At 36.3% G+C, this 24,247-nt stretch overlaps 1 protein-coding gene across 1 annotated transcript; it reads right to left on the bottom strand.

Annotated features, from left to right (window-relative positions):
- Positions 1-1,664: 1,664 nt before the first annotated feature.
- LOC104108633 (plant intracellular Ras-group-related LRR protein 5-like) lies at positions 1,665-5,163 on the bottom strand. Its single transcript, XM_009617714.4, has 3 exons — positions 4,639-5,163; positions 2,205-3,121; positions 1,665-2,107 (listed from the first exon to the last, which is right to left on the bottom strand). The coding sequence occupies exons 1-3, from the start codon at positions 5,099-5,101 to the stop codon at positions 1,979-1,981; spliced, it is 1,509 nt and encodes a 502-aa protein (XP_009616009.2). The 5' UTR covers positions 5,102-5,163; the 3' UTR covers positions 1,665-1,978.
- Positions 5,164-24,247: the final 19,084 nt, after the last annotated feature.

The raw sequence follows: 24,247 nt of genomic DNA, 5'->3' as shown, positions 1-24,247 counted from the left end.
TATGTCCTAATTAATTAAAAAGATCCATTATCCATACCTGAAAAATAATTTTTTTTGTAAAAACTGAAAAAAACTAGAAAAACATTTTTACTAAAAACTGAAAAAAAACAAAAATATTTTTTTTTCCAGTTTTTACAAAAAACTGCTTTAAAAAAACTGAAAAATATTTTCTAAAACAATATTTTTTAAAAACATTGAAAAAAAAAGCTGAAAAATAATTTTCTAAAGTAATTAAAAACTGAAAAAAACTGAAATATTTTTAACTAAAAGCTGGAAAAAAAGAAAATATTTGGTTTTTCAGTTTTTACAAAAACACTGCTTTAGAAATTTGCTTTTTAGTTTTTTTTTCTCCAGTTTTTACAAAAATATTGTTTTAGAAAATATTTTTCAGCTTTTTTTAAAGCAGTTTTTTTGTAAAAATTGGAATTTTTTTTTTCATTTTTTCAGCTTTTAGTAAAAAAAAATTCAGTTTTTACAAAAAAAATTGCTTTAGAAAATTGATTTTCAGCTTTTTCTTTAGTTTGTTCAAAAACATTGTTTTAGAAAATATTTTTCAGTTTTTTCTAAAGCAGTTTTTTTGTAAAAACTGGAAAAAAAAATTCGTTTTTTTTCCAGCTTTTAGTAAAAATAATTTCAGTTTTTTCTAGAAATTGCTTTAAAAAATTGCTTTTCGGGTATGGATATTGGGTATTTTTTAATTAATTAGGAGATATTTAGAATTGGCCAATAAGACGATGACACGTGTCCCTCCGTTTAAATGAGGGGTATATTTGAACCCAAAGTATGACTGCAGGGGTATAGATAACTCAATAGTATAACGAGGGATAGTTAGACCATTTTCGAAAGTAGCGGGGTGTATTTGACCCTTTGCAGTTTTTTAATTGATCTAAAGATATATACAGAAGTGCTAAACAAAAACAAGGGGAGGCGGATCTTTATTTTTGAGTTGCTACAACGACCTCAAATGAACTCTACTATAAGCAACGAAATTAATGTAAACCACAGAATCAGTAACCGACCCGCTAGATCCGCCCCGGGGGATAGCCCTTTATACTAAAAATTTAACTTATATACGTTGACAATATAAAGATTCATTTATAGTTTAACTTGTTACAATAGACTTGTGACGTAAAATAATTAAACTTTGTCAATACACAAAAGTTAAACTCTTGTATAGAAGGTAATAAACATAATAGATCAAACCCCTAAGGACATTCTTAAAGAGTAACAAGATATAGTGGTTCATCAAATTTCTACTGTTGTAATGTTCAATCTTCAATTGTTACCTCATCTATGATTAGTGGTGGCAAAATGGATAAAAAAATAGTTATCATCGGTTAATCTATTTTTTATCCATATTAAATATGGGTTAGATCGGATAATTTATGTGTTTTTTGCCTTACCTGTTTTCGACCCGCCCATTTTTCACCGCTATATATGATACACCAATACTTAACTTTGACTTTTCTCATTGTTGTAGTCAAGTCAAAGTCTTAGGCAAGCTGTTCAACCACATTGCATTCAATTTGGTTCTGTATTCTGAATACATGGACCAAACAAGATTTGATTTTCCAACTGTTAAAGTCTTTCAATAATCCATATTACTTCAGATAATTATAGTGTGAAAGAAAGTATTTGAATGAAAAACTACAGTATACCATAGATTTTAGGTAGCATACCAATGGTTCACAAACCAACAATTATATTACAACAGATACTGAAAAACAGTATTTACATTTTTGCAATAAATATGAAGTAACATAGCTATAGCCTTACAATCTTGAACATACTTTTTATTCACATATATACATAAAAAGTCATGAAAACTGATTGTTTTGATAATCTTGAAGGTATCCGACACCTCTTACTTAGGCGAATCCAAGATCTAGAGTCAGTAGGTTCAGAATGATTATGATCTTAGACATACACACATGTTCGGTCCGAAAGAAATGAGTTCAGTTGAACTGACAGAACCCGCCTAAATCCGCCTCTTCCTCTCACTGCCAAAACAAAGGGCAATTCCTAGGAAGAAAGCTCTCCTTTTCTTTGGCCGCTGAGATTGAAATTCATTCTTGGCAGCAAAATCAGCCATGTACTCTACAACAGCCTGATGGCAAGAAAAAAGAAGAAAAAATAACTAGTTAAAATCTACTGATCACAAGTCCAAAATTCGTTGACAGAAATATAAATTTAGCTTAAGATACCTGAGCTCCTAGCTTTATTATTTTCCTTGGTGGTACTTCTAGTGGAGTCTCGTCAGCTCGAAAAGTTTTCAACTTTGACAAGAATCTGAAGGAATCAGGGAGTATTCTTATTTGACTGTTACTGATATCGATCTCTTCAAGATTCTCAAGGTTCCCGATTGATCTTGGCAATGTTCTCAAGTCCGCGAAATTGTTAGCAAGATTAAGCTTTTCCAATTTGGTCGCAAAACAAAACGTTTCGGGCACGTTTTCAACTTCATTGAAGCTAACATCAAGTTCCCTCAAGCGAGAGAGATTGCCCATCGTCGTTGGTAATCCCTTAATTCTGTTAATGTGCAACGTAAGAATCTCCAAAGATTCGAGCATCCCCACTGCTTCGGGAAGAGCTTTAAGCTTATTAAAATCCAACCTCAACTCTACAAGCGAAGAGCAGAATCCAATCGTGTAAGGAAGTTCCTCAAGCTCGTTTGTTTCCACGTTTAGTCTTTTCAATGAGGTTAAGTTCCCAACAAGATCCGGCAAATGAGTGAACCGGTTTGAACCCAAATCAAGATTGATCAGATTTACTAAGTTACCGAAAGAAGATGGGAGTGATTTCAACCTATTGGAGTGGAGGTCGAGATCAGTCAAATTGAGCAGCTCACAAAATGAATCAGGAAGGTTTATAATTTGGTTGGAGTGAAGATCAAGCTTTGTTAAGGACTTAAGGTTACTAATTGTAGTGGGAAGAGCCATAATTTGGTTATCAGAAAAGTTTAGTTCAGTGACTTTCACTAACTTCCCTAATGACATAGGAAGCCATTCAATCTTGTCCATTAACTTGTTGTGAAGATCAACAACCTTTGCTCCAGTTTTCGCAGCGTTTTCAATTAGTGCGGCCACTTTCAAATAACTGTACTTCTCTGCGTGCTTGATCCCTATAGGCAAAATCATATAACAATTAGGGCATATTATGAATCACAAACCGAGGAGGAGCTAGGATTTGAAGCTTATGAGTTCAAGATTTTAGCCCTTCTAAGTTACTGATTCTAAATTAATAATTTATATATTATTAAATGGATTCTTAAGACAAATAGTACAGTTTTTAGATCAAAGCTCCTGCGTTCGACCGACCCATACTTTGGTCTCTAGCTCCGCCCCTAATCACAAACCTATCGTAAAGTCCAAAAGGCCTACCATATAATAATCTAAAACTTGTGTAAACTTCATGCACTCAAGATATAGGAATTGAAAACATCCACATGCTTACTCTCTAATAGTTACAAATCCATAACTAAATATCAGAAATTGCTAAAGATTGAAGCTTTGGGCTTCACATTAGTTGTCTAGTCATAAAAGTCTTTTAGTTCGGTCCGAGCTTCATATGCCAGTGGAGATTATAGAGAACTTCTGGTACTTTTTATTTTTATTTTGTATAATATTGGTCTGACATGAGCTTAAATAGAGCAACATGGTTAGTAAGGATTCATATAATTGACTCCAACTTGCTTGGAATTGAAGTGTAGTCGTTGTTGTTCGTCATAAAAGTAACTTGCTATTTTCTTTGTTTTCATTTAACTATTGTCGGAGGGCAGAGAGAGAAGATCAAACCTAGAATCGAATCCCAGCTACAATACTCAATATGAGCCTTTCTGCTCCAACTATGGCGTGCAGATCTACCTAGACCTATGCTCAAGGGCTATATCCGGCAATCCACTAGATTAGTCGAGGTACATAGCAAGCTACCATTGTCAATTAAAAAGGGGTTTTAACTATGGAAACTAGGGTTCGAATCGCAACATAGACAAGAAGTGCTACTACTCTGACCTAATTTATGTGCCACTCTTTCTTTTTTAGTCAATCTAATAAAGAATGTCATCTTTCATTATTTAGAATAATTTATCTTTAGGATTTCTATTTTATCGGTGATGAATTGATTTACAGTCACACAAATATCTAATATGATTTATTTTAGACTACAAGTTTCAAAAGTTTTCTCCGTGCAAAGTAAAATACCGCCACATAAATTGGGACGAAGGGAGTATGTGATTTCTCCTATCTACTTAGGCCTCGGTGGACAGACGTAGAGTTATTCAGTACTTGTGCTGTAAGACATAGCAGATACCATGTGGAACAGTTGAGATGCGTACAAACTGGCCCGAATGACACTGTTATCATAAAAGAAAAGGGAAAGGAAGAAGAAGAAGAAGAGATCAACTATATGCTTACTAGTTTTAGCTCTAAATTCAAGCATATAGCAGCAGAAAAAGAACAAATAACTTGTTTTATTCTAAGTAGGGAGAACAAACTGAAAGTCTTGAGCTTAAAAACAGGTAAAATGATGAGAGCAGAGCTGAACTAAATAAATCCAAAACCCCCAATAATTCCAAACAAATGAAGAAAGCAAAAAGTTGAAATCTTGGACAAACAAACAAATAAAAGGAAAAATCCAAACCTGAAGAGGAAACAGCAGTATTTTCAGAACTTGCAACTAACACCTTCAAACTCTCACTCTTTTCATTACTGACCACAACTTTTTCTTCAATTTCACCAATTGAGTCCTCAACAGAAACCAACTCTGAAGCCTTCTGAATAAGTTCATCAAATTTCTGATAAGTCTTTTCAAGTTCAATTAACTGAATTGACTCTTTCTTTTGTTCTTGACTTTGAAACAAAACTATGGATTTTCTCACTTGTTGTAATACAGAGTACAATTCAGTTGGAACATCTTGTGGTTCTACTTTCTTGGATATTTCTTCAAGTTTAATTTCTTCTTCAGTTTCTACCGATTTTAGTACAGAATTTGCTGCTTCAACTTCTACTATTGATGGTCTTGTTGGTAGTGATTTGTAAATTGTTGTAATTTCTTCTATTATTTTTGCACAAGCAGGTGATGGTTTCTTGATTTGTGTAGCCATGGATTATTGCTTGAGAGCAGAGAAGATGAGAAATGATGGAAAATAACGGGCAGTTGGATTTTTTGTTAAATATATCACACTCAAAAGTGTGTGTGTTTACACTGACACTTTACAAAAGTAATTAAAAATCATGGTTAATAGATAGCCAAATGAAATCTAGGATAATTATAAGAAAAATTAATCTAAATAGTCGTTTATTAAATTATTTAAATTAAATATAATTGGTTGATATACCATATGTATAATCCATATATAATTTATATATAATTAATGTATAATATATGTATACTGATTAGAAAAAGTAAATAGTGAATTCAAAAATAGCCTATGTAAATATTTACTCGTACCCGGTGTTTATATAATTACACCAAATCAAATGATTTAATATTTTAACAATTATCAATTAAAGTGAGAATAAATAAATATGTGTATAAAGTATTTATTAATTTGATATCTATTGCCTTTTGAACACTAATTTATATGTGGGTTCCGCTTTGGGGAAGACAAGTTGACTCCACAAAGTAGAAAATTCTTGCCTTGGATATTCCATGTGAAAATTAGGGATGCTAATCTATTTTGTGAAGTATTCTACCTTTTAGTTGTTAACTAGAAACAATCCATAAAAAATGGTAATTAAAAAGTCACTATCAACAAATAACTTGTTTGACTATTAATATCTTGGTTGAGAGTTGATGAATTAACTAAGGTTGAGAAATATGGAAAGTAGAAAAGGTTTAAAACATTTAACTAATGTTTTGGCCTTCAAATCATTGAAGCCAAGAAATATATTTTGATAATTATTCATAGTCACAATACTTGTGAAATTTTCTCTTATAAGTAAATCATAAAGGGGAAAAATGGAGCATTTTAGTTATCCCCAAATAAATTAACACACGATTTACCAATTTTTGTTAGTTTTTTTTTTTTTGGGGGGGGGGGGGGGGGGGGGGGGTTAGAAAAGCAAAGTGCCATTTTTCAAAGGTCTGTTGATATGAAATATAAGTATACTTGACAAAATACATCTATATCTATCTATCTATATATATATATATATATGATTAAGTTGAGAATAATAGACATGAATTTGTTTTTCTTGGGTTTGTTTTGCTCTTATAGACATGGATTTTTTTTGAGTTGTGTTTCCTTAAAGTATTTTGTATTTGATCCTCTTCATTTTAGATTTTGGCATTGAGATAATATTGCTTGTGCTCTCAAGTTTCATAGAAAATATTATCGGAATGCAGGTGAAGCAAAAGCAGACAAGCAAATTTACAACATAATTGATGTGATGCGGGAAGGTATGTTTGATAGATAGCTTCATGCGAAAAACTTTCATTACTATGTTCTAAAAATCAGAATTGCATGTTATAATTGTTTATCTGAATTAACAATTTTTTTCTTTTAATTAAGATTTCTTAGTCTACACATTACAAAACTATTTTTCGTATACTTTCGTAGATTTTTGAAGAATTTAGTGTAATGTTTTACTTAGAAGTTTATAATAATACTAAGAAAAGCTAAAGGTTATTTGAAATAATCTCCTGAAATAAATTACAGGCATATAAGTATTTTTAAGAAATCAAACATGTGATGATCAATCTTGAGACTAAAATTTCAGAAGAGGAGGAAGAGGTGCCAACAGAAAGAGTAGTGGAGCATGGAGTGATGAGGTACTAAAAAACAATGGTGTTCCAGGCAAGAAGAGAAAAACGATTCATCTTAAGCTGCTCCGTGGATTTGAGGAAATGCTCAATCACTATAAGGAAGTTAAACCCACCAGGAATCTACCAATATGCAGTAGTGATGGTTCCAACAATGTTCACGCATTATTGGATGAACCAAGAAGGCAACATAAGTCAAAATAGTCCTCCAACGAGCCAAAGGAGGATGTCCTCAACTCAGAATACTAGTATGAATATCATTATCTCGAATTGAAGGGGTGCAAGTAATGTTGATTTTAGAAGAGCTTTCCGTTCGATGCTGGATTATCATCGACCTAATGTCATAGCTTTATTAGAAACCAAGCTCGAAGATCATCACAACCTAGTACATGATTTTGGTTTCTCCAGCTTAATCCAGATTCCATCTCATGGAAACTCAGAGTGATGACCAAAAATATTATTTTTAAATTTAATAATTAATTCTATGTTCTAAGACCTCGAAAAGCACTATTTATCATTCCTCAACTTGCATGCACAGTCCGTAAAATTTTTCGGAAAGTTTTCAGATGAAAATGGATTAAAATGTGAACTAGAGTTTTAAAACTCAATTGAGTTGACTTTGGTCAACATTTTGAGAAAACGGACTCGGATCAGTATTTTAACAGTTTCGGTAGGTCCGTATCGTGATTTGAGACTTGAGCGTATGCTCTTAATCAAATTCCGAGGTCCTTAGTCCGGGATACGGAATTTTGATGAAAAGAATTAAAAGTTTAAGTTCAAATAGTGACTGGATATCGAATTATGTGCAAACGACCCCGGAATAGAGTTTTGATGATTCCAACAACTCTGTATGGTGATTTTGGACTTAGGCGCGTGATCGGAATTTTATTTGGAAGTCCGTAGTGAAATTAGGCTTGAAATGGCTAAAATAGGAATTTAAAGTTTGGAAGTTTGGCCGGGGAGCTGACTTTTTGATATCGGGGTCAAAATTCAATTCTGAAAATTTTCACAACTCCGTTATATTATTTATGACTTGGGTGCAAATTTGAGGTCAATCGGACTTGATTTGATAGGTTTCAACATCGAATGTAGAAGTTGGAAATTCTAAGTTTCATTAAGCTTGAATTGGAGCATGATTCGTGATTTTAGCATTGTTTGAGGTGATTTGAACTTTCAAATAAGTTCGTATGATGTTTTATGACTTATTGGTGTATTGGGTTGAGGTCCCGAGGGCCTCGAATGAGTTTCGGATGGTTAACGGATCAAAAGTGGGACTTAGCTGCTGCAAAAGCTGTTGCAATTTTTCTGCTGGAAATGCTGTCAAAATCGGGCTGCCTGTCAAAATCGGGCTGCCTGCCAAAATCAGACTGCCTGCCAAAATCGGACTGCCTGTCAAAATCGAGCTCCGTGTCAAAATCGGACTCCCTCACAAATCGAGCTCCTTGACAAATCGAGCTCCCTCACAAATCGAGCCCCCTAACAAATCGAACTCCCTGATAAATCGAGCTCCCTGACAAATTTATAAGTTATAAAAATAGGGAACTTCGTCCCATTAGCGTTTTTGACGAATTGGAGCTTGAGGAGAGGCGATTTTGATATATTTTCAAGGAAAAATATTTGGGTAAGTTATTCTAACTCGGATTTGGTCAATATACACGAATTTTTGAGATTTCGGTGTCGATCCGGAGTCGGATTTGATTGAAACTTGTATGGTTGGACTCGTAATTGAATGGATTATCGTATTTTATAAGTTTCGCCGGATTCCGAGAGGTGGGCCCCACGGACAATTTTTGAGCTAATTTCGGATTTCATTGAAAAATATAATATTTTCTTATGAAATTGATTCCTATAATTTTTGTTGACTGTATCGAATTAATTATGACTAGATACGAGTCGATCGGAGTCGAAAAATCGAGAAAAAAATACTTGATTAAATTGGAGCAAGTCGAGGTAAATGACTTGTCTAACCTTGTGTGGGGGAATTTTCCCCTAGAATTAATATTGATGTGATTATTAAAATATATTGAAAGTCGTGTACACGAGGTGACGAGTGTGTACACTGGCTAAATGTGAAAGATTATATTTTTAAATTGTGTAGATCACTGTTGCGTATTTATTAAATTATTTTATCTTGTTATATTCTTCATCATTGGTCTGAGATATATACTTTAAATTGTTTGACCTTTTTCTGCTAATTGTTATACCTATTTAGTTGAAACTTGATTTCTTTTACTCTGTGCATTATTTGAAGGGTAAATTTCTTTAAATTAAACATTATTAATATGAAGTATTTGACATTTTTAAATTTGATATTGAATTCAACGTATTAAAGATTTTTAAATATTATTTTCCTGAATTATTTAGTCTTGAATATTTTTGTAAGATTTTTGTACTCATTATGATGGAGCCGTGAGCTCTTTATTGTGGAAAATATTATTGATGATTTATTTTGGCATGAGTCGTGAGCTCTTTATTGTGAAAAAATATTGTTGTTGAATTATTTTGACAAGATAAATTATTTGAGCACTTGAGGTGCAAATTGTGATATATTGTGATATTGATACGCATGTGGTGGTATAAAGTCTGTGTATTGAAATGCATGCGGTGAGATAAGGGTGACTTGATACGCGTGGCTAGTAGGGAAAACTACTAGAAGTCATGCGGTGTGATAAGGATGGCTAAAACACGGGATGCTATTTCGAAAAAAATATTTTCTCTAAAATAAATTGTGAAGGCTCCCGCGGTGAGATAAGTAAATGAGATATTATGAATTTATTTATGATTTGGGACTACGAGGCGGTACCTCAGGAGTGCCCTTGTTGATATTGATTTATGGCCGTACTTGCCTTTGATTATTATTGTGATTTTCTTAAAGTTGAAAAGAAGTGTGTTTTGTTTCCACGAGGTATTTATTTGCCATTATTTGGTGTAATTAAATGTGACATACTACTTGATTCATTTCCATTGTCATTTTATCTTATAATATTGTTTAAACATTTTACCATGCCATTATTTATTCTCCAGTAGGACCCGACCTGACCTCATGACTACACTACCGAGGTTAGGCTTGGAACTTACTAGGTACCACTGTGGTGTACTCATACTACGCTTCTGCACATCTTTTTATGCAGATCCAGGTATATCTTATTAGACCAGGCATCAGTAAACTAGTTGTACGAGGATACTTCGAGGTATATCTGCCAGCGTCCGCAGATTCCGGAGACCCCTTCTATCTTTCTATGTTGTCTTCCTTATTTGCTTTAGACTCTGATGTATAGAGACATAGAGAATAAATTCTTAGAAATTTATGACTTATTTCTACCGGGTTTTGGGAGTTAAAATTGTTTGAATTGTAGTTTATTTATTTCAGATATTTATTATTATTTCGTATTGATAGGCTTACCTAGTCTTAGAGACTAGGTGCCATCACGACATCCTACGGAGGAAATTTGGGGTCGTGACAAGTTGGTATCATAGCACTAGGTTTATAGGTGTTATGAGTCACAAGCAGATTTAGTAGAGTCTTGCGGATCGGTACGGAGACGTCTGCACTTATCTTCGAGAGGCTATGAAACTGTTAGGAAATATTCACTTCTTTGATTCCTTATCGTACGTCATTGATTTAGCTTGAAACATATATCTCATATTCCTTTGTATCCACTCGTGTATGACATTGCGCACTCGGTATCAATTGTGCGTCGACGGTTCATGATGCCGCATATGGACTACGAGGGAGCCAGAGATGCTCAAACATTGCCTTAATGTGTGGTTCCGACTAAAGATGCAGGCGTATTGAGAGATCACCTAGTGAATCATGTGCGGGGTGCAATGGACGTTGACGTCTGGTTGATTTATATGAGGTGTGAAGGTTATTATTTTGGATCATCGGACATTGTGACCTATGACTTCGTGCCGAGTGGGGGGAGTCCACTATCAATGGATGGATTGCGGGGTCATGTGTTATGTCAGTTTTGCCTTGAAATGTATATATGTGGTACTGAAAGGTTCCCTGAAAATTTACACATATTTAAGGCCTGAGATTTTGTAGAGGATAAGGTTGGGAATTGCGGTATGTCCGCCTCCTTAATAATCCTATACTTTAGTACCAAAGGAGTTATAGAAACAACTCTAAATTGGTCAATTCAACAATGTTGAGTCAGCATAACAAAAGAAGAAATTTGCCTTGGGAGAGATAATTCTCCACTGGTGTTCATGGCAAGACTATGAAGAGGGCAGACCAGCCAATGCAACACCGCCCACTTGGCTCAGTTCTCAGAAATGCTTTTGAAAGAGTTTGTTTCCCGGACTCTCCGTAATGCGTGGCGCATAGGATTGAACGGTTGCGTCAGGTCATCATGACGGTGTCAGAATATGCCATCAAGTTCAATAAGTTAGCCCGTCATACTCCTACTTTGCTTCCTATAGCCAGAGAATGAGTCCGCGGTTATGATCGTAAAATTTTGTACGACTCGGGAGCTACAAGTTGATACTTCATTTCTGCTAGTTGTACAAATTGCCAAGATATTAGAATGTGTTCGGGGTGAGGAAAAAAGTAAACTAAGGAGACCAAGATGTCTCGAGGTTTTGGGGGATTCAATGGATTCTACTCTGCATGTATAAATCATTATGGAGGGGGCTCGGGCAGTCGGCCAGCCCAGTCCACACATCGGATTACTCAGGGTGCTCTAGTAAGTTCTTTTAATGCATCACCGACATGAGTTTCCTATAATGGTTATTCCAGTTATCTGGCACAGACTTAATATGAGCAGCCTAACCCGCAAAGGGGTTGTCATGAATACGGTGATACTAGGCATATCATGAGAAAATTGTCCCAAACTTGGGAGAGACATATTTCATCAAAGCACTTAGGCTACGTGCCCCATTGCAATTACTACACCACCCATACGACTAGTCAGTGGTGGAGGATAGGTGGGTAGAAGGCGTCCTAGAGGTGGAGACCCAACCGTTGATATATTTATTTTACAGTATGGCGGAGGTCGCTACATCAGATGGTGTTGTTACAGGTACGACCTTGATTTAATATAAAGGAATAATTTCATTAACTTGATTCGGTTCTCAGTATCGAAACGAGTCCTCCTATGGTGCTCCACTTATGAGTGAGCTTTGTAATTCTATAATCTACTTATGTATTTACTCCTGTTGGGAGATTCCATGGAGATAACTATGCCTATCATTCCATGTTGGTCACTAATAAGACCTGTGAGGCTAAATATGGCTTTCTGTTACTCATTTCGGTAAGTTTTTATGTAATTTATGGATAATTAATTACAAATTGTGAATTATATGTCCTACCGGTGTCGGGTTCATTATGTGTTGTGATTTTGTTTAACGGAAATTATTTAGAAGGAGCAAATGAAAAGTTTTGATTGGCACGATGTGCATATTACTTGTGATTCAGAACCGAGGATGAGATCCTCGCATTTTAATATAAACTGATATGTTTAAACCGGGCTACGAGTTGCGGTGGAAGTTATATAAGGACGAGATCCTTGTGAGAAAAATTTGTATGTTTAAGTTCTCCCTTGTGAATTTAATTTGTACTATAGTACTAATAGGGAGTCATGCTTGTTAGGCTTATTTGAAAATTCTATATGAAATTCTCTGTGCATACTTGCCAATTTTGTGTTGTAATTATTGAGTTTTAACCTATGAGGTAGGTTCCCGCCCAGGTGACGTTAAATGCGACTCATTAATTCGGGTAAATAATTATGAGATCTTCATGCCTCGTATCTTGTTATCAGTATTGTGAAGGTTTGAAACGAGATTTTTTTTAACATGAAGTTAATTGACGATTTCGTAATTGATTATGAATAACTATTTAGACCAGATTGACCCAGAAGGGTGCTTCGTTCATATGGACCGAGGAATTTGAGGAGAGCTTCCAAAAGCTCAAGACAGCTTTGACTACAACCCCAATGTTGGTATTACCTACAGTTTGAGGGTCTTATATTGTGTATTGTGATGCGTCACATATTGACCTCGGTGCAATGTTGATGCAAGACGGTAGGGTGATTGCCTATCCATCTAGATAGTTAAAGGTGCATGAGAAGAATTATCATGTACACAACCGTGAGTTAGCAGCTATTGTTCATGTGTTAAAGATTTGGCGGCATTATTTGTACGGTGTCCATTGCGAGGTCTACACCGATCACCGAAGTCTACAACATCTGTTTAAATAGAAGGATCTTAATTTGTGGCAGCGGAGATGATTGGAGTTGATTAAGGATTATGATATCACCATTCTCTATCATCTTGGGAAGGCCAATGTAGTGGCCGATGCCTTGAGTCGTAAGGCGGAGAGTTTGGGTAGCTTAGCATATTTACCGGTAGCAGAGAGGCCTTTAGCCTTGGATGTTCAGGCCTTGGCCAACCAGTTTGTTAGACTGGATGTTTTCGAGAAGAGCCGAGTTTTGGCTTGTGTGGTTTCTCAGTCTTCTCTTTATGACCGTATCAGGGAATGTCAGTATGATGACCCCCATCTGCTTGTCCTTGAGGATACAGTTCAGCACGGCGATGCCAAGGAAGTCACTATTGGAGATGAAGAGGTATTACGGATGCATGTTAGGCTATGTGTGCCAAATGTAGATGGTTTGCGTGACTTGATTTTCCAGGAGGCTCACAGTTCGCGGTACTTCATTCATCCGGGTGATGCAAAGATGTATCAAGACTTTAGACAACACTATTGGTGGAGGCGGATGAATAAAGACATAGTGGAATATGTAGCTCGGTGCCTAAATTGTCAGCAGGTGAAATATGAGCATCAACGACCGGGTGGATTGCTTCAGAAGTTGAAAATTCCATAATGGAAATGGGAGCGGATCACTATGGATTTCATTGTTGGGCTCTCACAGACTCGGACGAAGTTCGATGCAGTTTGGATGATTGTGGATAGATTGACCAAGTTAGCTCATTTCATTCCTATGATTACTACTTACTCTGCAGAGCAGCTGGCTCATATATATATATTCGCGAGATTGTCAGACTTCACGGTGTACCGATATCTATCATCTCTGACCGGGGTACACAGTTTACCTCACGGTTTTGGAGGGCTGTACATCGAGAGTTGGGTACTCGTGTGGAGTTGAGTACAACATTTCACCCTCATACAGACGGGCAGTCTGAAAGCACTATTCAGATACTGAAGGATATGCTTCGTGCGTGTGTGATATATTTTGGGGGTGTTTGGGATTAGTTCTTAACACTTGCGAAGGTTGCTTACAACAACAATTACCAGTCAAGCATTTAGATGGCTCCATATGAGGCCTTGTATGGTAGGCTATGCCGGTCTCTAGTGGGTTGGTTCGAACCGGGCGAGGCTAGACTATTGGGTACAGACTTGGTTCAGGATGCCTTGGAAAATATTAAGTTGATTCAGGATCGACTTCGTACATCCCAATCTAGACAGAAGAGTTATGCGGATTGGAAGGTTCGCGATGTTGCATTCATGGTTGGTGAGAGAGTATTGCTCCGGGTTTCGCCTATGAAGGGTGTGATGAGGTTCGGGAAGAAGGGCAAGTTGAGCCCTAGGTATATTGGGCCTTTTGAGATTCTTGAGAGAGTTGGAGAGGTGGCTTACAAACTTGCACTACCACCTAGCCTCTCTGCGGTTCATCCGGTATTCCATGTTTTCATGCTTCGGAAATATCACGGTGATCCGTCTCATGTGTTAGACTTCAGTTCGGTTCAGTTGGACAAGGATCTATCTTATGTTGAGGAACCAATGGCTATTTTAGATAGGCAGGTTCGAAAGCTGAGGTCAAAGAACATTGCTTCCGTGAAGGTTGAGTGGAGGGGTCATCCGGTCGAGAAGGCAACTTGGGAGATCGAGCATGATATGAGCAGCTATTATCCACACTTATTCACCAGCTCAAGTATTTTGTTTTTTTTTCTAACTCCGTTCGAAGACGAACGTTTGTTTTAGAGGTGAAAAATGTGATGATCCAAAATGTCATCTTTAAATTTAATAATTAATTATGTGTTCTAAGACCTCGAAAATACTATTTATCATTCCTCGACTTGCGTGCGCAGTCCGTAAAATTTTTCGAAAAGTTTTCAGGTGAAAATGGATTAAAATGTGAATTAGAGTTTTAAAACTTAACTGAGTTGACTTTGGTCAACATTTTGAGAAAACGGACTCGGATTAGTGTTTTAACAATTCCGTTAGGTCCGTATCATGATTTGAGACTTGGGCGTATGCCCAAAATTAAATTCCGAGGTCCTTAGTCCGAGATACGGAATTTTGATGAAAAGAATTAAAAGTTTAAGTTCAAATAGTGACCGGATGTCGAATTATGTGCAAACGGCCCCGGAATAGAGTTTTGATGATTCTAACAGCTCTATATGGTGATTTTGGACTTAGGCGCGTGATCGAAATTTTATTTGGAAGTCCGTAGTAAAATTAGGCTTGAAATGACTAAAATAGGAATTTAAAGTTTGGAAGTTTGACCGGGGAGTTGACTTTTTATTATCGGGGTCAGAATTCAGTTCTGAAAATTTTTACAGCTCCGTTATGTCATTTATGACTTAGGTGCAAAATTTGAGGTCAATCGGACTTGATTTGATAGGTTTCGACATCGAATGTAGAAGTTAGAAATTCTAAGTTTCATCAAGCTTGAATTGGAGCATGATTCATGATTTTAGCGTTGTTTGAGGTTTCAAATAAGTCCGTATGATGTTTTAGGACTTGTTGGTGTATTGGGTTGAGGTCCCGAGGGCCTCGAGTGAGTTTCAGATGGTTAACGGATCAAAAGTGGGACTTAGCTGCTGCAATTTTTCTGCTGGAAATGCTGTCAAAATCGGGCTGCCTGTCAAAATCGGGCTGCCTGCCAAAATCGTGCTGCCTGTCAAAATCGAGCTCCCTGTCAAAATCGGACTCCCTGACAAATCGAGCTCCCTGACAAATCGAGCTCCCTGACCAAATCGAGCTCCCTGATAAATCGAGCTCCCTGACAAATCGAGCTCCCTAACAAATCGAGCTCCCTGACAAATCTGTAAGTTATAAAAACAGGGGACTTCATCTTATTTGCCTTTTTGACGAATTGGAGCTTGAGGAGAGGCGATTTTGATATATTTTCAAGGAAAAACATTTGGGTAAGTGATTCTATCTCTGATTTGGTCAATATACACGAATATATCATTGTTTTCACCATTTAATTAGTGTTTTGAGATTGAAATTTGGGAAATTTTAGAAATCTCATAGAAACGAATATTTGAGATTTCGGTGTCGTTCCGGAGTCGGATTTGAGTGAAACTTGTATGGTTGGACTCGTAATTGAATAGGTTGTCGGATTTTGTAAGTTTCACCGGATTCCGAGACGTGGGCCTCACGGGCAATTTTTGAGCTAATTTCGGATTTCATTGAAAAATATAATATTTTCTTATGAAATTGATTCCTATAATTTTTATTGACTGTATTAAATTAATTATGACTAGATACGAGTCGATCGGAGTCGGAAAATCGAGAAAAAAGCATAATACTTGGTTAAATTGGAGCAAGTCGAGGTAAGTGACTTGTCTAACCTTGTGTGGGGGAATTTCTCCCTAGAATTGATATTGATGTGATTATTGAAATGTGTTGAAAGTCGTGTATACGAGGTGACGAGTGTGTACACTGGCTAAATATGAAAGATTATATTTTAAATTGTGTAGATCATTGTTGCGCATTTATTAAATTATTTTATCTTGTTATATTCTTCATCATTGGTCTGAGATATATACTTTAAATTGTTTGACCTTTTCCTGCTAAATGTTATACCTATTTAGTTGAAACTTGGTTTCTTTTACTCTGTGCATTATTTGAAGGGTGATTTTCTTTAAATAAAACATTATTAATATGAAGTATTTGACATTTTTAAATTTGATAGTGAATGCAACGTATTAAAGATTTTTAAATATTATTTTTCTGAATTATTTAGTCTTGAATATTTTTGTAAGATTTTTGTACTCATTGTGATGGAGCCGTGAGCTCTTTATTGTGGAAAAATATTATTGATGATTTATTTTGGCATGAGCCGTGAGCTCTTTATTGTGAAAAAATATTGTTTTTAAATTATTTTGACAAGATAAATTATTTGAGCACTTGAAGTGCAAATTGTGATATATTGTGATATTGATATGCATGCAGTGGTATAAGATCTGGGTATTGAAACGCATGTTGTGAGATAAGAGTGGCTTGATACGCGTGGCTAGTAGGGGAAACTACTAGAAGTCATGTGGTGTGATAAGGATGGCTAAAATACGGGATGCTATTTCGGAAAATATATTTTCTTCAAAATAAATTGTGAAGGCTTCCGCGGTGAGATAAGGAAATGAGATATTGTGAATTTGTTTATGATTTGGGACTACGAGGCGGTACCTCGGGAGTGCCCTTGTTGATATTGATTTATGGCCGTAGTTGCCTTTGATTATTGTTGTGATTTTCTTAAAGTTGAAAAGAAGTCTGTTTTATTTCCACGAGGTATTTATTTGTCATTATTTGGAGTAATTAAATGTGACATACTACTTGATTCATTTTCATTGTCATTTTATCTTATAATATTGTTTAAACATTTTACCATGCCATTATTTATTCTCCAGTAGGACCCGACCTGACCTCGTCACTACTCTACCGAGGTTAGGCTTGGCACTTACTGGGTACCGCTGTGGTGTACTCATACTACGCTTCTGCACATCGTTTTGTGCAGATCTAGGTACATCTTATTAGACCAGGCATCAGTAAACTAGCTGTACGAGGAAACTTCGAGGTATATCTGCCAGCGTCAGCAGACTCCGGAGTCCCCTTCTATCTTTCTATGTTGTCTTCCTTATTTGCTTTAGACTCTGATGTATAGAGACATAGAGAATAAATTCTTAGAAGCTTGTGACTTATTTCTACCGGGTTTTGGGAGTTGAAATTGTTTGAATTGTAGTTTATTTATTTCAGATATTTATTATTTTTTCGCATTGATTGGCTTACCTAGTCTTAGAGACTAGGTGTCATCACGACATCCTACAGAGGGAATTTGGGGTCGTGACACTCATGTGGCATGGCACTCATGTGGAACAGTGAAGACACATTAGTAGACCAAATTGGATGCACGGACCAGGAGATCCATGCCATGGTAAAGGTAAATAACTCGAACAACTCTTGGCTTCTTTCAGTAATTTATGCTAGCAATCAATTAGAGGAAAGACTTATTCTGTGGGGAAACCTTAAAACAGTAGCAAACAAATTTAAAGGCCTTTGGTTAGTAGTAGGAGATTTTAACGAGGTAACACGAGTTTCCTATCTAGACTTACGTGCTTTAATAATTGCCTAAACTACTGTAATCTCGTGGACTTAGGGTACAAAGGACCTAAATATACTTGGACTAATAAAATGAAGCATTGCAAAACACTAATCATGAAGAGATTGGATAGAGGTTTAGCAAACGCGGATTGGATTAAATTATACCAAGAAGCGAGTGACATACACCTTTTTAGGATCCATTCCGACCACTGCCCAATTAAGTTAGACCTTCACAAATTAATTAACACCAGTAATAATATTTTTAGAATTGAGTCTATGTGGATGTCGCACCCTAGCTTCAAAAGTTTAGTCAAAGAAATGTGGGACAACTGTCACAACCCCAATTTTCCTCCATTGAATGTCGTGACGGCACCTAGTCTCTAAGACTAGGTAAGCCTAACACTTACTAAATTAATAGCAAAATTCAACCAACAATTGTTAAATATGAAATAGAAATCTCTATACAAAACTTACAATCCCAAAACTAGTAGTACAAGTCATAAGCTCTATTGAGTTTGCTAGAAAATCCCTAAATACAAGTATTTCGGAATAGAAATAAACAGTACAAGTACAGTATCAGAAGGTGACTCCCAGGCCTGTGAACACGACGACATGTTTACCTTGAGTCACCAAAGCAAAACACTAATTGTTAGCTATTGATCAACCAATTCCGAAATACATGGATCTGCACTAAAATATGCAGAAAGCATAACATGAGTACACCACAACGGTACCCAGTAAGTATCAAGACTAATCTGAGTGGAGTAGTGACGAGGGACAGTCAAGTCATCTATTGGACTAAGTAACCTGAACAAGTATAAATATAGAATTAACAAGGGACAATATCAATATAAAGTTAGGCATGTTGACAATAATAAAACAATGCTTGTAATAAGAAACTAAAGTAACAATTAGCAATGAGGTACAACAGGTAACAACGCTGTAGAGTAAGCTAAACACAGTCTAAGTCAGGTGAGACCAAATAAAGAAAAACAAGTAGCAACTCAGTAAGAACCATCACTTTCACACCATATATATTGAAGGATTTCCATGAGGGACCAAACCTCATAAGCACAAATCACGGGTCCCAATTAATGAACCCTAATCACTTGGCATCTTATGACCACATTATAATTCATAACTGTATGGACAACTCAACTGCAAAGAGAGTGACAATAGCTAATATTCGCATGGACCACTCATGTGCCAACAAAAACAATGACTCATGAGTGCACGGACAACTCACGTGCCAACAAAAGAACTCTCACATCGAAGGCAAGTACACTGGAGTACATGCAAATGGTCAATAACATCAGGATTTATCCTCTTAAACTGATATGGGTGATTTGTTTACGTGTATGCTTGTGCAAGAGTAGACACAATGAATGACACATAAGAAACGATAACCCCACAATGTACACAGTATAACTCACACAAGGTAGGCACACCACTACACAAATATCAACAACAACAATGGCCCCAGGTCATCACATATCATTCTCCGACATAACCCACCTTGTCTCGCCACGTGCACAATAATATAAATGCCCGCCTTGTCTTGTCGCACGCGCACAATAATATTCCCATCTTATCTTGCCACATGCGCAAACCCACATATATAGCCCGCTTTGTCATGCCATATATGCAAATATCAATAATAACAACAGTACGGACAACTCACATGTGAACACCCCGACAATCCTCACAACAATACTACATGTGCCAAAACATAACAATACACTAAAATGAATTTCACAACATGTGCCCATATGCCACAACATTTTCTCAAAACAGTTTTAATACCACAACTCCGCATAGCCCTCGGCTCAAAACACTGAGTTCAATAATAACAACAACCATAACACGAGAATACAACAAGTAAATCAACACAAGAACTGCAGAACACAAAGAAACGGAAGAATGAGCTCACAAAGAAAGACACAACATGGAATAATGGTATTAACAAGAATAGCTCACCAAGGAGAGATAATGTGTAACAATGATTCCACAAAAGTACAATTCGACGATAAGAGAGATAGGATGAATCAATGACCCAAAATAAGAATGCGTCAATAATGAAAAGGATAACAAACTTCAATTAAGGCTAAGCAATTACGGAAGAGATAATAGTAATTTCAATTAAGGTTAAGCAATTACGGAAGAGATACTAATAACTTCAATTAAAGTTAAGCAATTAAGGAAGAGATAATGATAACTTCAATTAGGGTTAAGCAATTATGGAAGAGATAATAATAACTTTAATTAGGGTTAAGCAATTACGGAAGAGATAATAATAACTTTAATTAGGGTTAAGCAATTACGAAAGAGATAATAATAACTTTAATTAGGGTTAAGCAATTATGGAAGAGATAATACGACAATAAAAGAGGCAACAACTTCAGTTCAGACACATAAGAGTTAAATTGGCAACAAGGGTAGAACATGAATCAATTAATTCCAAATAAGACACGTAAGGGTGGATTTAGTAAATTGAGGATATAACATGACAAACCAATTTCATATCTAATGAACATAAGAACCTAAGAGCCCTAAACAGTAAAATTTCCATAATTAAGCCCGAGTACGTACTCGTCAGCTCGCGTACACGACCTTCACATGGCACATTTAGCACAAATGACTCAAATTTTAAGAGGTAGTTCCCCCACACAAAGTTAGGCAAGATACTTACCTCAAAGAAGCTAGATCAATACTCAAATTAGCTTTTCCTTTACAAATTCACCTCCGCTAGGCTCAATCTAGCCAAAGACGACTTAAATTCATAAAACAATGCAAGAGAACAATTTTAATTAACGAAGCTATGATCTTTATACAATTTCTAAAAAGCCAACAAAAGTCATTCAAGGGCCCGCCCGGTCAAAACCCGAGTCGGGGGATAATGTTTGATTACCCATAGCCCTACGAGTTCAAATACGTGATTTATTTTCAAGTCGGAGTCCAATTCGACTCTCAAATCAAGAAATTTCATATTTTTAAATTTAGACAAAATTTCCAATTTTTCACTTTGATTCGCACTATTTTGATTTTAAAACTCAAATACAATCATAAAATATACATAAAAATTGAATAAGGTCACTTACCCAACGATTGTAGATGAAATTTCTCTCTCAAAATCGCCCATTCTAGGATCTAGGATTCAAAAATATCAAAAAAGGAAGCAAAAACCCAAATCACACAGCTGAAAACAAGCTACATATATCACATTTGCGATCCAGGGTTCGCAATTGCGAACAAGAACAAGGCTGAAAAATATTTCAATTGCGATAAAATGTCACAAATGCGAACTGGAGCAGGGAAAAAGTCGCAAATGCTATCAAATGTTTGCATTTGCGAGCCCTGGGATATTACACCAGAAACCAGCAGTCTTTCCAACACGAAAATAGGCATAACTTTCTCATACGATATCCGAATTCGACGATTTTTTTATGTGGCTCCGTAACTAAAATAAGGATCTAATGCTTCAATAAAAACTTAACTTGGAGCTCATTTTCTTAATGTTGTACCATTAATGCTTGAAGATACGACGTCGAAACCTAAAAAACAAGCGTAGCACAACCTAAACCTATTCGAAACTCACCCAAGTCCCTCAAGATCCCGTACGAACATGCCAATAAGTCCCAAAATATAATATGGACCTGCTCAAGGCCTTAAATCACATAAATAAATGTCGATAAATAAATGTCGAAACTACATATCAAATCAATCTGGAATGACCTCAAATTTTGCATATAAGTCTCAAATGACATAACAGAGCTAATCCTACTCTCAAAATCACAATTCGAGCCCAATATCAATCGAATCAACTCCCGGTCAAACTTCTCAACCTTTGCGATATCACATTTGCGATTCAGGGTTCACAATTGCGAACAAGAACATTGCTGAAATATATCACAATTGCGAACAAGAACAGGGCTGAAAAATGTTTCAATTGCGATAAAATATTCGCAAATGCAATATGGAACAGAACAAAAGTTGCAAATGCCATTGAATGTTCGCATTTGCGAGCCCTGTGATACTACATCAGAAACCAACAGTCTTCCCGCCACGGAAATGGGCATAACTCTATTATACGATGATTCTTTTTGCTATGGCTCCGTAATTACAATACAGATCTAATGCTTCAATAAAAACTAAATTTGGAGCTCATTTGCTTAATGTGGTACCATTAATGCTTTAAGAAACGACGTCGAAACATAAAATAAAAAAAGTGCAACACAACCTAAACCTATTCGAAACTCACCCAAGCCCCTCGAGACCCCGTACGAACATACCAATAAGTCCCAAAATATAATACGGACCTGCTCAAGGTTTTAAATCGCATAAATAAATGTTGAAACTACGAATCGCACCTCGAATCGAACTTATAAATTTCCAAATCTTCCAACTTCCAAACTCGTGCTGAAACATATCAAATCAATCTGGAATGACCTTAAATTTCGCATGCAAGTCCCAAATGACATAAAAGAGCTAATCCTACTCTCAAAATCACAATTCGAGCCCAATATCAATCGAGTCACCTCTCGGTCAAACCTCTCAACCTTTATGATATCACATTTATGATTCAGGGTTCGCAATTGCGAACAAGAACATTGCTAAAAAATATCGCAATTGCGAACAAGAACATGACTGGAAAATGTCGCAATTGCGATAAAATATTCGCAAATGCAATCTGGAACAGGGCAGAAGTCGCAAATGTCATCGAATGTTCGCATTTGCTAGCCCTGTGATACTACATCAGAAACCAACAATCTTCCCGCCACGAAAATGGGCATAGCTCTATCATACATTGATTCTTTTTGCTATGACTCCGTAATTACAATAAAAATCTAATGCTTCAATAAAAACTAAATTTGGAGCTCATTTGCTTAATGTGGTACTATTAATGCTTGAAGAAACGACGTCGAAACATATAAAAAAAAAGCGCAACACAACCTAAACCTATTCGAAACTCACCCAAGCCCCTCGAGACCCCGTACGAACATGCCAATAAGTCCCAAAACATAATACAGACCTTCTCAAGGCCTTAAATCACATAAATAAATGTTGAAACTACGAATCGCACCTCGAATCGAACTTATGAATTTCCAAATCTTCCAACTTCCAAACTCGTGCAAAAACATATCAAATCAATCTGGAATGACCTCAAATTACGCATGCAAGTCCCAAATGACATAAAAGAGCTAATCCTACTCTCAAAATCACAATTCGAGCACAATATCAATCGAGTCAACTCCTGATCAAACCTCTCAATCTTTGCGATATCACATTTGCGATTCAGGGTTCGCAATTGCGAACAAGAACATTGCTGAAAAATATCGCAATTGCGAACAAGAACAGGGCTGGAAAATGTCGCAATTGCAATAAAATGTTCGCAAATGCAATCTGGAACAGAAGTCGCAAACGCCATCGAATGTTCGCATTTGCGAGCCCTGTGATATTACATCAGAAACCAACAGTCTTCCCGCCACGGAAATGGGCATAACTCTATCATACGATGATTCTTTTTTGCTATGGCTCCGTAATTATAACACAGATCTAATGCTTCAATAAAAACTAAATTTGGAGCTCATTTGCTTAATGTGGTACTATTAATGCTTGAAGAAACGACGTCGAAACATAAAAAAAAAGTGCAACACAACCTAAACCTATTCGAAACTCAACCAAGCCCCTCGAGACCCCGTACGAACATGCCAATAAGTCCCAAAACATAATACGGACCTGCTCAAGGCTTTAAATCGCATAAATAAATGTCGAAACTATGAATCAAACTTATGAATTTCCAAATCTTCCAACTTCCAAACTCGTGCCAAAACATATCAAATCAATCTGGATTGACCTCAAACTTCGCATGCAAGTCCCAAATGACATAACGGAGCTAATCCTACTCTCAAAATCACAATTCGAGCCCAATATCAATCGAATCAACTCCCGGTCAAACCTCTCAACCTTTGCGATATCACATTTGCGATTCAAGGTTCACAATTGCGAACAAGAACATTGCTGAAACATATCGCAATTGCGAACAAGAACAGGGCTGGAAAATGTCGCAATTGCGATAAAATGTTCGCAAATGCAATCTGGAACAGGGCATAAGTCGCAAATGCCATTGAATGTTCGCATTTGCGAGCCCTGTGATACTACATCAGAAACCAACAGTCTTCCTGCCACGAAAATGGGCAT

This window comes from Nicotiana tomentosiformis, chromosome 12 (genome assembly GCF_000390325.3).
Source record: "Nicotiana tomentosiformis chromosome 12, ASM39032v3, whole genome shotgun sequence".
Taxonomy (NCBI): domain Eukaryota; kingdom Viridiplantae; phylum Streptophyta; class Magnoliopsida; order Solanales; family Solanaceae; genus Nicotiana; species Nicotiana tomentosiformis.
The sequence above is the reverse complement of the archived record's forward strand: the minus strand, read 5'-3'. Positions and strand labels throughout refer to the sequence as shown.

Coding starts and splice junctions, on each gene's coding strand:
- LOC104108633 (XM_009617714.4), bottom strand. CDS start 5,101: ATGGCTACACAAATCAAGAAACCATCACCTGCTTGTGCAAAAATAATA. Junction 3,122..4,638: donor TACTGCTGTTTCCTCTTCAG/GTTTGGATTTTT, acceptor TTTTGCCTATAG/GGATCAAGCACGCAGAGAAG. Junction 2,108..2,204: donor TAATAAAGCTAGGAGCTCAG/GTATCTTAAGCT, acceptor TCTTGCCATCAG/GCTGTTGTAGAGTACATGGC.